This window comes from Cervus canadensis, chromosome 5, assembly GCF_019320065.1.
Source record: "Cervus canadensis isolate Bull #8, Minnesota chromosome 5, ASM1932006v1, whole genome shotgun sequence".
Taxonomy (NCBI): Eukaryota; Metazoa; Chordata; class Mammalia; order Artiodactyla; family Cervidae; genus Cervus; species Cervus canadensis.
The window spans coordinates 2,972,873-2,988,504 of NC_057390.1; the positions used below are offsets into that span (position 1 = coordinate 2,972,873).

Consider the following 15,632-nt stretch of genomic DNA (forward strand, 5'->3'; position numbering starts at 1 on the left):
CAGGCCCGAGCACTTGTCTCACGCATCCAACCTAGGCTGGTGATCTGTTTCATCCTAGATAACATACATGTTTCGATGCTGTTCTCTCGAAACATCCCACCCTTGCCTTCTCCCACAGAGTCCAAAAGTCTGTTCTGTACATCTGTGTCTCTTTTTCTGCTTTGCATATAGGGTTATCATTACCATCTTTCTAAATTCCATATATATGTGTTAGTATACTGTAATGGTCTTTATCTTTCTGGCTTACTTCACTCTGTATAATGGGCTCCAGTTTCAAAAATATGGAACGCTTCATGAATTTGCGTGTCATCCTTGCGCAGGGGCCATGCTAATCTTCTCTGTATCGTTCCAATTTTAGTATATGTGCTGCCGAAGCGAGCACTCCTCAGCCCATTTAAAAGTCAGATTGATAATTTTTTTTTTCTATTGAGTTGTATAAATCCTTTACGTATCTTGGATATTAGCTCCTAGCAGCTCTGTGACTTTCATGCATTTTCTCCCGTTCGGTGGGCCGCCTTTTCATTCTGTTGGTTGTTTCTTTGGCCGTGCAGAAGCTTTTTAGTTTGATGAAGTCTCATTTACTAATTTTTGCTTTTTTGTTGCCTATGCTTTTGATATATCCAAAAAATTGTTGCCAAAACCAATGTCAAGAAACTTTTATTCTGAGATTTCTTCTAGATTTTAAAGATTAATGAGCTGACCGGTTGATTTTTGCCGCCTCAGGCCTCAGCTGCGGCGTGCAGTGTCGTGTGTCGCAGAGCTCCGTTGCGCTCTCGGGCTGCTCTTTAGCTGGGGCGCGTGTGCTTGGTCGCCCATGGCTCTAGCAGCCATATAGTTTTAGCTCTCGTGTTTAAGTCTTTAATTCGTTTTGAGTCAAATTTTGTGAGTGGTGTTAGTGATCAAGTTTCAGTCTTCTGCTTGTGATTATCCAGTTTTCTCAACACCATTTATTAAATGACTGTCTTTTCCTTGGCTCCCTTGTCAAATATGAGATGACTGTATATGCTAGGGTTTATTTTGGCTCTCGATTCTGTTCCGTTGGTCTATGTGTCAATATTTATAATAGTACCATACTGTTTTGATTGCTAGAGCTTTATAAGGTACTTTGAAATCAGAAAGTGTGATGCCCCTAGCTTTGTTCTTACTTCTCAGGATTGTTTTGGCTATTTGAGATCTTCTGTGGTTCCAAATGAGTTTTAGGATTGTGAAAAAATGCCATTGGAATTTTGATAGGGCTTGCACTGAATCTATAAATGGCTTAGAGTTGTGTGGACAATTTAACAATGTTAATACTTCTCATCCATCAACACAGGATATATGTCAATTTGTTTGTGTCTTTCAATTTGTTTCATCAAAATCTTGTACTATTCACTGTATAGATAGATCATTTACCTTGTTGGTTAATTTATTCCTAAATGTTTTATTGTCCGTGATGCTGTTGTGAATGAGATTTTTTTTCTATATTTCTTTTTCAGATATTTCATTGTCAGTGTATTGAAATGCAACATAATGTTGATTTTGTATCCTGCAACTGTGTTGAATTTGTTGATTAGTTCTAACAGTTGTGTGTGTGTGTACGTGGAGTCTTTAGAATTTTCTCTATATATGATCATGCATGCTAAATTGCTTCAGTCATGTCCAATTCTTTGCAAGCCTGTGGACTGTAGCCTGCCTGTCTCCTCTGTCCATGGGATTCTCCAGGGAAAAATACCGGGGTGGTTGCCATGCCCTCCTCCAGGTGATCTTTCCAACCGAGGGATCCAACCTGTGTCTCTTAGGTCTCTTGTATTGATAGGCAGGTTATCACTAGCACCACCTATCAACTGTGAAAAAAGAGATGATTTTACTTTTTCTTTTATGATTTGGATGCCTTTTATTTCTGTCTCTTGCCTGGTTGCTCTGGTTAGACTTCCAGCACTATGTTGAGTAGGCACGATAAGAGTGGGCACCCCTGTCTTGTTCTTAATCTTAGAGGAAATGTTTTCAACCTTTCATGGTTGAGTATGGTATTAGCTATGTGTTTGCCATATATAGCTTTTTATAATGTTGAGGTATGTTCCTTCCATACACGATTTGGTGAGTGTTTTTATTGTGGAATGATGATGTATTTTTTCAAGTGGTTTTTCTGCATCTGTTGAGATGATCATGCAATTTTTGTCTTTCATTCTATTAGCATAATATATCATGTTTATTGATTTGCGTATGTTGAACCATCCTTGCATCTCAGGGATAAATCCCACTTAATCCCCTTGCTTGATCCTTTTCATTTGCCGTTGAATTCAGTTTAATATTTTGCTGAGAATTTGACATTTGTATTCATTCATCAGTGATATTGGTCTATTGTTTTGTTTTGTTTTTGTTGTAGTATTCTTATCTGGCTTTGGTATTAGGATAATGCTAACCTCATAAAATAAGTTTGGGAGGGTTCCTGCCTCTTAAATTTTTTGGAACATTTTGAGGAGGATTGGCATTAATTCTTCCTTGTTTGGTAAAATTCAACAGTGAAGCCATCTGGTCCTGGGCTTTCCTTTGTTGGAAAGTTTTGATTCAGTCTACTTATTCATTATTTGGTCTATTCAGATTTTCTATTTTTTTCATGATTCAGTCTTAGTAAGTTTATTGCTAGGAATTTATCCATTTCTTCTATGCTCCAGTTTGTTGATATGTATTGTTCATAGCGATTTCTTATTATTCTTTGATTTCTGTGCTATCAGTAGTAGTGTCTCCTCTTTTATGATCTTGAGTCTTCTCTATGTTTTTCTTGGTTGGGTTAGCCAGAGGTTTGTCAATTTTGTTTATCTTTTCAACAAACTGACTCCTATTTCTGGTAAAATTTTCTGTTATTTTTCTGGTGTCTATTTCATTTACTTCTGCTCTAATCTTTGTTATTTCCTTTCTTATTCTAACTTTGGGCTTACCTTGTTTTTCTTTTTCTAGTAACTTAAAATAATTTTTAAAATTATTATTTAAAAATATTTTGGCTGTGCCATGAGGCTCGTGGATCTTAGTTCCCTGACCAGGGATTGAACCTAGGCCCCTGGCAGTGAAGGGCTAAATCCTAGCCAATGGACTGCCAGGGAATTCCCCTTTTCTAGTTTCTCAATATGTAAAGTTAGGTTGTATTTCATTTCATTTTATGTCATTTCCCCTTTTATGGAGCTATAATTGACATATAGTGCTGTATAAGTTTAAGGTATAGAGCATAATTATTTGATTTACATACATCATGAAGTGATTATCATAAGTTTAGTGAACATCCATCATCTCATAGATACAAAATTAAAGAGATAGAAAAATTTTTTTCTCTTCATGAGAACTCTTGGACTTGCCAGGTGGCTCTGTGGTAAAGAATCTGCTTGCTAATGCAGGGGATTCAGGAGACACAGGCTCCATCCCTGTGTCGAGAAGATCCCAGAGAAGGGAACGGCTCCCCACTTCAGTATTCTTGCCTGGGAGACCCCATGGACAGAGGAACCTGGTGGGCTACAGTCCATGGGGTCTTGAAGAGCTGGCCATGACTGGGTTACTGAGCAAGCTGTGTATGTACATACACACACTGCGTCTTCTTTATCCATTTACTATTAACGGGCACTTCGGTTGTTTCCACGTCTTGACAATGAACATGGGGTGCATTTATCTTTTCTAATTAGTGCTTTTGTTTTCTTTGGATCAATACCAAGTGTGGAGTTGCTGGATTGTACAGTAGTTCTATTTTTAATTTTTTTCCCACACTTTTTTCTGTGGTGACTACACAAACTTGCTTTCCCATCAACAGTGTACGAGGGTCCTTTCCTCCACATCCTTACCAACACTTGCTGTTTGTCGTCTTATTTATTTGTTTGGCTGTGTTGGATCTCTGTTGCTGCGTGCGGGCTTTTCTCTAGTTACGGCGAGCAGGGGCTACTCTCTAGTTGTAAGCAGGGGCTTCTCACTGTGGCATAGCGCAGGCCCTAGAGCTTTCAGGCTTCAGTAGTTGCCTACATGGGCTCAGTAGTTGCAGCTCCCAGGCTCTAGAGCACATGCTCAGTAGTTGTGGCACACGAGCTTAGTTGCTTCATGGTATGTGAGATCTTCCCGGACCAGGGATCAAACTTGTGTCTCCTGCATTGGCAGGCAGATTCTTTACCACTACACCACCAAGAAAGCCCTTGTTGTCTTTTTGACAATAGTTATTTTGACAGGTTGAAGTGATAGCTCATTGTGGTTTTGATTTGCATTTCACTGATGCTTAGTGATGTTGAGCATCTTTTCACATGTCTGTTGGTCATCTGTGTGTCTTCCTTGGGAAAAAAGTCTATTCAGATCCTCTGCCCATATCTGCTCTCAGGACAGGAGGTAAAGGGGGTGTGGAAGTACAGCCTCAGCATTACCTTTGCATCCATCTGGAGGTCTAAGAATCTTCCAGGGTCCCAGGGGTCTGGGACCTGCATGTCCCACTGCCCTCCCTCCTGCCAGGGAGGGTGGAAAGGAAGTGTTTTTCTGAGGTCGGGTCCCTTTGTTTCTGGTCACAATTAGGCATGAAAGGAGGTGAAAGTGGCTGGTGATGGAATGCTGTAGAATCTGTGGCAGATATCTCTTTTTTCTGTCACATACTAACATCTTTGTTTTTTGTGTGTTTTATGCCTTTCTTCTTCCTGCATATCATTCCACTTGCACAGGGTTCCAATGAGCAGAAAACAAGCAATTAATACTAGCTGATCAGGGGGTTCTTTGTTTTTTTTAGAGTTTTATTGATTGATTGATTTATGGCTGTGCTGGGTCTTCATTGCCTCGGGGGCTTTCCTTTAGTTGTGGAGCGTGGGGATTACCCTGGAGCTGTGATGTGCAGGCTTCCCTTTGCAGCGGCCTCTCTCGTCGCGGAGCACAGACTCTAGGGTGCGCGGGCTTCGTTGGTTGTGGCACCTGGACTCGGTACTTGTGGCTCCCGGGCTCTAGAGCACCAGCTCGGTGGTTATGGTGCGTGGGCTTAGGTGCTCTGCGGCATGTGGGATCTTCCCAGATCAGGGATCGAATCTGTGTCTCCTGCATTAGCAGGTGGATTCTTTACCACTGAGCCACCAGGGAAGCCCTGGGGGTTTTATAAGTAAGATGATGATCAGTAGTTTCCAAATACTCGGCCTTTGTTGCATGGTCCTCACACTGGCACTGTGTGTTGAGCGCTTTTACAAACATCGTTTTATTTACTTTTCACAAACATTCTATGTTCTCAATGATCATGTGCCCATCCTTCCAGTGAGGCAATTCAAGATCAAAGAGGTGGAGTTATTTGCCCAAGATCACATCTTGGTAAACAGTAAAATCAGGATTTGCTTCTAGGTCTTTGCCAAAAAGGATCTCACTGTGAGAAGCTTTCTGGGAGAGGCATTAGGTTTCAGTGGCAGAAAATGATGTGTATCTTGTGGAAACAGGGAAGAGGTTTGTTCTTATAAAGGGACAGCTTGGGGACAGTCTTGGAGGAGGGGAGAATGGCAGCAGCAGGAGCAAGAAGAAAAATTATGATGTTAAATATTATGAGATCCGGGGCAAAATTTGTAGTTGCATATTTACAGAAGGTAATGTTTCCTGAATCAACCATCTAGTGTAATCACAAAGATTCAGAAATGCTTTAGATAGACCAAGTTCCCCTTTTTAAGACAAGGTATTGTATTGCATTTGCATAATTTATTCACCATATTTGTAGACTACTTGATACAGAACAGAATATGCTAATCCTAGACTACTGGTATTAACATGCCTTTTGTTGCTTCACTTGAGATGAAATTCTACTGCAAGTGTTTTCCAAAGTTCCGTTAGAAGAAACAAGAAGAACAGCAGACAGATCAATTACAAAGAGAGACATGCAAGAAAGCAAGTATATGTCTTTAAACTCTTAAGTACACATATTTCTAAAGGCTGATGTACAAGCCAGACCTCATATTAGTGCGCTGTGCTTTATTGCTTTTGGCAGATACTGTTTTTACAAATTGAAGGCTTGTGGCACCTCTTCACTGATCATGTCTCTTGGTGCCATTTTCCCCAACAGCATGAGCCCACTTAGTGTCTCTGCATCACATTGTGGTAATTGTCACGATATCTCAAACTTCTTCATTATGATTGTATCTGTTATGTAATCAATGATCTTTGATACTATTACTACAACTCACTGGAGGCTCAGATGATGGTTAGTATTTTTTAGCAATGAAGTTTTTTAAAATTAAGTACATGATTTTTTAGACAATGCTACTACACACTTAATGGATTACAGTGAAGACATAACTTTTATACACACTGGTAAACAAAAAATCCTGGTGACTCGCTTTATTATTATATTAGCTTTATTGAAGTGGTCTGGAATAGTTCAACCTGCAATGTCTCAAGATGTGCCTGTATTGTATTATTTTTACTACTCTATCATTTTAGCATTCCTTAAACCAGGTAGGTATGGGGCAAAAACAAATTGAGATATGGAAGAAAGAATCACTGCCTATGGAATTTATGGCCTAAAGTATGAAGAGCCCTGTATTTAAGGGTGATCCCTGAAGTTTAAAAGTCAGACAGGTTCTGTCACTCTGGAGGCTGTTCAGGGGACAGGAACTAGACTTTCCAGTGGTGTCCTTTATTTCTGGTAAAATTTGTAATGACTCTTTATTCAGCGGCCCATCATAGTTTAGGGTGCATGTGCTCTCCTCACTGGCTTCTGAGAAGGAAGCCCTCCCACATCCCTTCCCATCACCTGCCCCCACTGCAGCCACTGGAAAACATCTGCACTGGAAGCCGAGCTGATTTCTCTGCTCACACTGATGCTCAAATGCAGAGGCTGAGAGAAAGAAGCTGGTCACAGATGCCCAAAACATGGACATTAGCCCAGATCACACAAGGGACTGAGAAGTCCTTTAAGGTGACACCATGTGCATTAGGATAATATTAAAATTAGGTAATTATTTATTGGGATAAGCCAGGCACGCATGCCATGTTGAAATTGCAGAGCTGTTGGCAAACCTGTTTTATAACTAACAGCCCTCCTGGTGCATTTTATAAGCCACATGATTAAAACAGTGAATTTTGTACTGTGTAATAGTGATGGTGTGTCCCGCACAATATCTTATTACGCCATTGACTGACACTGTGTGTTGAACACATTTTAGAAAGTGCTTGCTTCCCAAAGTGATTAAGTGTGTCTGTTCCCAGTAATTCACCAGCGTCTCATTAACAGAGACATGGGCATTTGTCATTTACTGGATCACAGTAGTCACACTTTAATCGTGTGGCATGCACAAGGTCGGCCTTCCTATCAGTTGTTTCTTTGAGAGTTGAGAGTTGCCAAGTGCACAGATTACTCAGTGGCTATGCAGATTATGAGGAAACCATGAGAAAATTGGTGTTATTGCTGGTTTTGAGTTAAAAGTTCAGATTCTTGCAGACACTTCATGAATGCTCTGTGGCATTCAGAATAGATGGCTTCTGTGGTCTGAAACACCTTCATTAGGGCACAAATATAGCCTCCCTGATAGGTTTGCCCTCTCCCCAAGGGCCAGAGAAAAGGATTGACCTTGATCTTGAATCAAGAAAATGTGTCCAGACCCTGAGACATCACAACCTTCATTAAAAAAGCTTGATAATATAGCTCAAAATCTCCACAGGTCGCCACAGTCTTTTGGCACAATTAGCTCATGTCCTTGATGTAGCCACATGTGGGTCAGCAGAAGTCTTAACACCCATCCATGCTGTCCTAGGGGAGATGGCTGACTCAGTCCATCTCTGTTTGCAACTTCATTTTTTTTCAGTCCTGATTGACAACTTTAGGAATTCCTTGTGTTTATCAAATGAGTCAAGTCCGGATGAATTCAGGCACCCAGGCCCCTCCTAAATGTAAACCTACAGTGAGGATCAGTACAGAGCATGCAGCAGGATTGTGCTCTTTCCTCCAAAGCGAGAAAGCATCACATTTCCAGAATGGTCAGACACTGACTGTTGGCCTCATTGCCTGTGGAGGGGAGAGTTTTGGTTGAAGAGCCGCCGAGACGTGTGTCCATCTGTCTCCGTTCCTCCCACAGCTGAGCGCTGAGCATCCCCTTGCTTGGAACCAGCTCTGTTTACTGTCGTCCATCATGGATAACAGCACTGAGTCGGGGTGAGGGGCGAGCACTTTGAGTCTGACGGTCACATCGGTGTATTTCCTTCCCTTCCCCATAGCCCTCCTCTGGTCCGCGTCTTTCCCTTCAGCCTCAGATGAGAAAGTCAAATCCCACAGAACTTCACTGCCCAAGGTCACACAGTGTTCAAATGTCCTATCAGAACCCAAGCCCAGTGCTCTTTCCCTAGAGCAGGCCAAGTGCAGGATGCTCCTCTCAGAATACCATCCAAGAGAGTGTCGATTTCAGAAGAATCACACACAGATCCAGCAAAAGATTGACTCACAGCTAAGCTTTATTTTCCCATAGGTTATCCTCCACGAAAGAGCTCAAGAGAAACCGACTTTGCATTGAGTTCAAATAAGCGAGATGAACATTTGGCTAAATTGTTTGGTAGGTATCCCTCCCATGTGAAACGGTCAGGCTGTGTTTGTAGAATCTCGTGCTTATCCATGGTGGTCTCCCAGATAACCTGTCCCTGCTGCTCTGATGAGAAGGAAAGTGCTTTGCCTTGAGGCTAAAACAGATTCCCTTGATGCCAGAATCTTAAGAAATTAAGCAAAACATAGAAAATAAACAGCTGAAAGGATTCTGCTCCCTAAAGAGGGTCCCATGTAGCAGCAGCAGGGCCAACCATCTGGGAGCTACTGGAAGTGCAGTGTCAGACGCCAGCTTGGACCAGCTGCATCACACCAGTCTGGATGAGGTCCCCAGGTGATTTCTGCACATGTTAGAGATGGCAAGGCCTTGAGGCTAAGACAGACTTTCTCCCAGGTCTTCAGCCCTAACTGAGCATGAGAATCTCCTGGGAGTTCATTAAAAAAGAGACAAGTGATCAGGTTACTTGGGGTGGGATGAGATGTTTGCATCAGTAGTTATTATAGCTCTCCAGGTGATTCTAGTCTGGTACTTATTGATCTCTTCCAAGCTCCCCTGTAACATTTGAGAAAAACCAAGGCCTAGGTAGAAGATGGTGGGGGTAGGAAGTTCTAGGAATACATCTCTTAACCGAAGCTACACCTAATCTGGGAAGAACTATCTTAAGCAACTAATTTGGAGCATAAGCTATCAATTGAACACTTGCATTGTCCTGAAAAAGCTTGATGAAGAGACTAATAAATTTTAGTGAATTTTAGTGTTCCATTTAGAGTCTACCATTCTCCACCCTCCAGCCCCACGGCAGGTAGCCAGGTGGTTGGAAGCCCACATTGGCAGTGTGCTTGCTGGTGCCAGAATGGGCAATTGGGAACCTTGTCCTTCAAAAATTTGAGTGTATGTTGATCACTGCCTTTGATCACTGAGGGCTGGCACTGAGGCTTGTCGTTGTTTCACTTTCATGAGCTGAAGAGGCTTCCAAGAAACTCTGTCAAGGATTAAAGAGATGGTGTTTTTTGTTTTTCTCCTTTTGAAATACAGACACTTAAGGAAACCTTTGTCAGGTTGCTGAGTGACAGCAGACATAGGGAACTAGAAATTCAGAACCCATACACAATAAGGAATACACACTTTGCCAAAACAGTTTGGAAAAGCCAAACTAAGCCTTAGCCAAACGAAGGCTGTAGCCCTTGAAAGCAGAAATTGGCCATCCCTGAGGACTGGGAGAAGTAGATTTCCAAATTTACCAACATATAATACTCAGCATGTTTAGCTCTCAACAAAAAATTTTACAGAACATACAAAGAAACAGGACAGAATGGCCCATTCACAGGGTAAAAAAAAGAAATGGATAGAACTCATCCCCGAGGAAGCCTAGAAATTGGAATTATTCATCAAAGATATTAAATCAACTGTCTTCCATATGTTTAATGAGTAAAGGAAATGATGGACAAAGAACTTGCAGAAATCAGGAAAACAAAGTAGGAATATCAATAAGCAAATAGAAATTATAAAAAAGAGCCAAATAGAAATTCTGAATTTGAAAAGTACAGTAACTGAAATGAAAAACCCCCTGGAGGGATTTGACAGCAGATTTGAGCAGGCAAAATTAAGGATCTTTAACTTTGACCTGGGACACTTGAAATAATCCAGTCTGAGAAGGAGAAAGGAAAAGATGAACTAAATACACAGGGCACAGGGGACCATGAGACACCATGAAGAGCAGCAGCATCAACTAACACATCTTAGAAGTCCCAGGAGGAGAGGCGAGCAGGAGACAAAAAATGTCAGGAAGCAATGCTCTAACAAAACTCCCCAAATCTGATGACTATTCACATCCAAGATGCTCTACAAGCTCCGGGCTGGGTAAATGGAAGAGAGCCATGCTAAGGCACATTAGAGTCAAATTGTTGAAACCAAAAGACAAAGAGAATCTCGGAGCATCAAAGAGAGAAGCAACTCATTATGTACAAGGGATCCTCAATAAGATTAATGGCTGACTTCAACATAAAAATCTTGGAAGCCAGAAGCAGTGATATGACATAATTGAAGTCCTAAAGGAAAAGTACTGTCATTCAAGAATTCTGTAACAAAACTGTTCTTTGATCATGGAGGAGAAATCAAGACTTTTCCGGATAAACATAAGCTAAGAGATCTGCCCTGATAGAAATATTAAAGAGAGTGCTTCAGAGTGAAATGAAGGAATACTGGACAGTAACTCAAAGCCATAAGAAAAAAATAAAGAACACTGGTAAAGGTGACTATACAGGTAAATATAAAAGCCAATATTATTGTCATTTTGGCTTGGTTTGTGACTTTTTCTAGTATGATTTAGAAGACAAGTGCATAAAACAATCTGTGTAATAGATTTATAACAAATATTTGTGACATAGATTTATAACAAATCTATGTTAATAGGCATGCAATGTCCATAGATGTAATCTAGGATAATAATAACATAAAAGAGGAGGGATGGAGATGTATTAATACATGAGCAGTATGTTTGTATGCTATTGAAACTAAGTTGGTACTTTAAACTAGGTTGTTATAAATTTAACATCTTAATTGTGATCCTCAAGGTAAATATGAAGAAAATTTAAAAATACAGAAAAAGACATAACAGAGGCAATCAAAATGTAACATTGCAGAAAACCAAAAAACTCCCAAAGAAAAGTCATAATGGAGGAACAGAGGAATAAAAAATATATAAGTGGAAACAAATAGCTAAATGGCATTAGTAAATTCTTCCTGATCAGTAATCACATTAAATGTAAATGAATTAGATGCTTATTAAAAGGCAGAAAGTAGCAAATTGGATAGAAAAAAAGAGGATCTCTTTGCTGTGTACAAGAGACTCAGGGTAAAAGGATACAAAGAGGTTGAAAGTAAAACAATGGAAGAAGGTATTCCATGCAAATATTAACCAAAACAATATAGCTGGAGTGGCTAAAAAAAAAATAGATTTCAAGTAAAAAAGTTTACAGGAAACAAGGAAGCACATATATTGATAAGAATTTCAGTACAGAAAGAGGGCATAACAGTTATAAACACATATGCACACAGCAACAGAGCCCGCAAATATTTGAACCAATAATGGACAGAATTGAATGAAGAAATAATTCTACAATAATACTTGGAAACTTTAATATCCAAGTTTAAATAATAGATAAGACTATATAATCAATAAAAAATAGAATACTTCCCTACTATAAGCCAATTAGACCTAACAGACTTATGCAGAACATGCCACCCAACAACAGCAGAAAATACATTCTTATCAATTTCACATATAATATTCTCCAGGATAGACCATATGTTGGCCACAAAACAACACCTTAATACATTGAAAAAGATTAAAATCATATAAAGTATATTTCCTGATCACATTAGAATGAAACTAGAAATTTATAACAGAAAACTGGAAAATGCACAAGTATACAAAAATGAAACAATGAAAAACTGAAGAGGAGGGAATACTTTCTAACTCATTTTAAAAGGCCAGTATTACCCTGATACCAAAGCCAGATAGAGACACTATAAGAAAACTACAGAGCAATATCACTTGTCCATGTAAATGCAAAATTCTTCAACAAAATGCTAGGAAACCTAATTCATCATCCTATTTAAGAGGATTATACACTAGACCAAGTGGGATTTATTCCTGGAAGTTAAGACAGTTCGGCTTCCCATGTGGCTCCCTGGTGCAGAGGTAAAGAATCTGCCTGCAATGCAGGAGATGTGGGTTCGATTTCTGGTTTGGGAAGGTCCCCTGGAGAAGGAAATAGCAACCTACTCCAGTATTCTTGCCTGGGAAATCCTAGGGACGGAGGATCCTGGCCGGCTACAGTCCACAGGGTCACAAGTGTCCCATGAGACTTAGTGACTAAACCACCACCAAGACAGTTCAACATAGGAAAATCAATCAATCAATGTAACGTACTACTAAACATTAACAGAATGAAATAAAAAAACCACATGATCATCTCAACTGATGCAGATAAAGCATTTCAGGAGTTTCGGGTTTGTCGTTATTCCATGTGTGAGATAAGGATCAATAATTCTGGCTAATTGATCGTTGGTAAGTGACCATGATTGAATGATTGAGTAGATGCAGATAGCTCTTGGAGTCACTCTATCCAGGCTTTCAGAAATTCCCATCTAGGAATGAAAGCACATTTCTCTTCTTAGCAGCTCCCCTGTGTCTCTGAATCCAGCCCCGCATACGTGAAAGGGGAGTGGGTACATCTGAAGATGGTGTCTGGTTCAGAGTTGGGAGGGATCCCATCACCCCCTTGGGTCGACTGACATGCCCACTGCCAGGCCAGTGTTGACCTTGGCATTGGTGGGCCACCAATAAACTTGCCAGAGTCTCTCTGAGCAATCGTTCAGGAACTGGTAGGTCATTGCATTCATCAAGGAAGGGGCTGTGAGAACTCCCCATCTTGAATGAGTGAATGTGATGGCTAAACTTTGTGTCCTTATTGTAAGCATTTAGTCCATCAGGTGAGTAGACCCCTCATCAATGTGCCAATGTACCAACAACTCTTGAAAAAGGATTCAGAATATACACAAAATAAACTGAATTTGTGATAACTATTTTCTGTGGCTTTGCAAAGTCAACCTAGAAGGACAAACAAAGCTGCTGTCCCCAGGGAAAAGTAGAAGACTGAAAATTTTTAAAAGGGAAGGAGAGAGACTTCCCTGGTGGTCTAGTGGTTAAGAATCTGCCTTGCTATGCATGGGACATGGGTTCAATCACTGGTTGGGGAACTAACATCCCACATGCCGAGGAGCAACTAAGCCCATGCTCCTGAATTAGAGAATCTGCCTGCTGCAGCTAAGACCCAATGCAGCCAAATAAATAAATAAATATTTTTTAAAAAATAAGGGGACTTCCCTGGTGGCGCAGTGGATAAGAATCCACCTGTCAACGCAGGGGGCATGGGTTTGATTCCTGCTCCGGGAAGATTCCACATGCCATGGAGCAACTAAGCCCATTCACCACAACTACTAAACCTGTGTTGCAACTACTGAAGCCTGCATGCCCGAGAGCCTGTGCTCCACAATAAGAGAAGTCACTGCAATGAGAAGCCTGTGCACCACACCAAAGAGTAGCCCCTGCTCGCTGCAACCAGAGAAAGCTCTTGAGCAGCAACAAGGACCCAGCACAGTCAAAAATAAATAAATAAAATAAATAGTTTAAAAAGGGAAGTGTGTTAGTCACTCATTCTTATCAAACTGTTTGTGACCCCCATGGACTGTAGCTCACCAGGCTCCTCTGTCCATGGGATTCTCCAGGCAAGAATACTGGAGTAGATTGCCATTCCCTTCTCCGAGGAATCAGCCCAACCCAGGGATTGAACCCAGGTCTCCTGCATTGCAGGCAGATTGTTTATTATCTGAGCCACCAGGAAAGCCCTAAAAATGGAAGGAGAAATGCAGATATTAAAAAAAAACTAACATTAAAAATTTGGAACAGTTTATAAACAGATTTCTTTTAAAAAACTTTTTATACACAGAGGTTTTTCTGGCTTAAAGATCTATTCTGCTTTATTTTTACCCTCCAGACTTCACCCATTGTTATGGGCTGTCCTAGGGAAAGTGTCAGAGGTGGGTCAAAATGACAAGAATAAGAAGGAAAATTATGACACTCCGTATTATGAGATTTGGGAGAAAGTTTCTAGCCACATATCTTTAGTGGACAATTTTTACTACCCAGGACATCTAGTGGAATCACAATTTTTCAGAAATGATTTATGTCATTAGAAGTTCCCTTCCAAACAGAAAGACTTTGCGAGTGTAATTTCATGTATTTGTTGAGTTTGTATTATTTATTCACTGTATTTACAGAGAAAAATTGTAATTTTTTACAAAATTTTTTTACAAAAAATTTTTACAAAAAATTGTAACACCCCTGCTGATATGAATACGCCTTTATTTACTTCTCTTGAGATGAAATTCTACTGCAAGTATTTTCCAAAGTTCCATTAGAAGAAACAAGAGCAGCAGCTGGCAGATCAATTACAAGGAGAGACACAAAAGAAAGCAAGTATACGTGCTTAAAACTCTGAGTGTGTGTTTTTCTGTTGGCTTATATTCTGTGTTGTAGGCACTGTGCTATCATCTTACCATTCTTTAGAATAGCTACTTGTGCGGCAAAGACAAATTGAGATGTGAAGGAAAGAACTGTCTGAAATTCCCTCTATAAACCTCCAAGATGAAAGTGTGACTGTCCCCCTGTTTGGGGGAAATCCCTCAAGTTCATGGGTCAGACAAGTTCTTACTTTCTGGAGGCTGTTCAGAGGGCAGAGACTGGAATTGCAAATGGTGTTTACTGTTTCTCACACCCAGAGCCCTGAGTGGCGTAATAACTTTCTGCTGAACACGCTTTGTACTTCGCGTGTGTGACATGGCTTGAGGGTAATCCCAGCCCTGGGTGAGAGCTGGTGCAGTCATTAGAGCTTCATTCCATGGATAAGATCAAGGACAAAAATCACTTGCCCTAGGGACATCCCTTTAAAGCAGCTTCATAACATTATTATTTTTGAAGGAACACTTTGAGGATTAGGCAGATCACAGGTCACAAGGATGGAACTGTGTGTCAGGAACTGCCAGCAGAGCCGCAGAGCAGTGAGCGCTGTGTTGAAATTTTTGCGTAAAGATGTGAACTTCGATTTCTGAGGTTCCATTCCCATGGCCTCTGCAATCAGCAACTGGCTGGTGCTTCTCTCCACAATGACATACAAACTTCCAAACACACATTTCCAAGTACAATTTGCTTTCTATATTAGCATTTCAGCCCTGGATTGGGAGCTGCTTGGGATTAGTAGGTGCAGACTAGTATATGTAGGATTAATGAAAACAAGGTCCTACGGTACAGCACAGGGAACTATATTCAATATCCGGTGATAAACCATAATGGAGAATAATACGAAAAATAATTTTAAAAACACTGAAAATATGGGCCTAAGGTGCTTTTAAGGATGTACTGATAAATTTTTTTATTTTTTTCATGTGTTTCATCATCACAGGAGCAACCGTTGATGGGAATTCTCATGAACCAGAACTTTTCTTTGATAGCACAGACAGAATGTCCAATAACGGTAAATGCAGATGGATAAAAGTGGAGTTAGGGGTCAATAAGTA

The 15,632-nt window shown here is 40.5% G+C and overlaps 1 protein-coding gene and 1 non-coding gene across 12 annotated transcripts in view; one reads left to right on the forward strand and one right to left on the reverse strand.

The window, feature by feature from the left end:
- The window catches only part of C5H2orf92 (chromosome 5 C2orf92 homolog), a 55,353-nt gene that overhangs the window by 24,358 nt on the left and 15,363 nt on the right, over positions 1-15,632 (forward strand). For 5 of the 11 annotated variants that reach the window (XM_043467839.1, XM_043467845.1, XM_043467842.1 and 2 more), the window contains 3 exons: positions 8,421-8,504; positions 14,439-14,531; positions 15,518-15,589. The exons of 3 other annotated variants lie outside the window; for them this stretch is intronic. In XM_043467839.1, coding sequence (XP_043323774.1) covers positions 8,421-8,504; positions 14,439-14,531; positions 15,518-15,589 — 249 coding nt within the window. Of the gene's footprint in view, positions 1-8,420; positions 8,505-14,438; positions 14,533-15,517; positions 15,590-15,632 lie in introns of those variants that run through there. 3 more of the 11 variants (XM_043467843.1, XM_043467846.1, XR_006269341.1) reach the window with 2 other exon arrangements.
- On the reverse strand, positions 276-382 carry LOC122442837. The gene has a single exon (XR_006269810.1). It is a non-coding gene; the product is annotated as a U6 spliceosomal RNA (small nuclear RNA).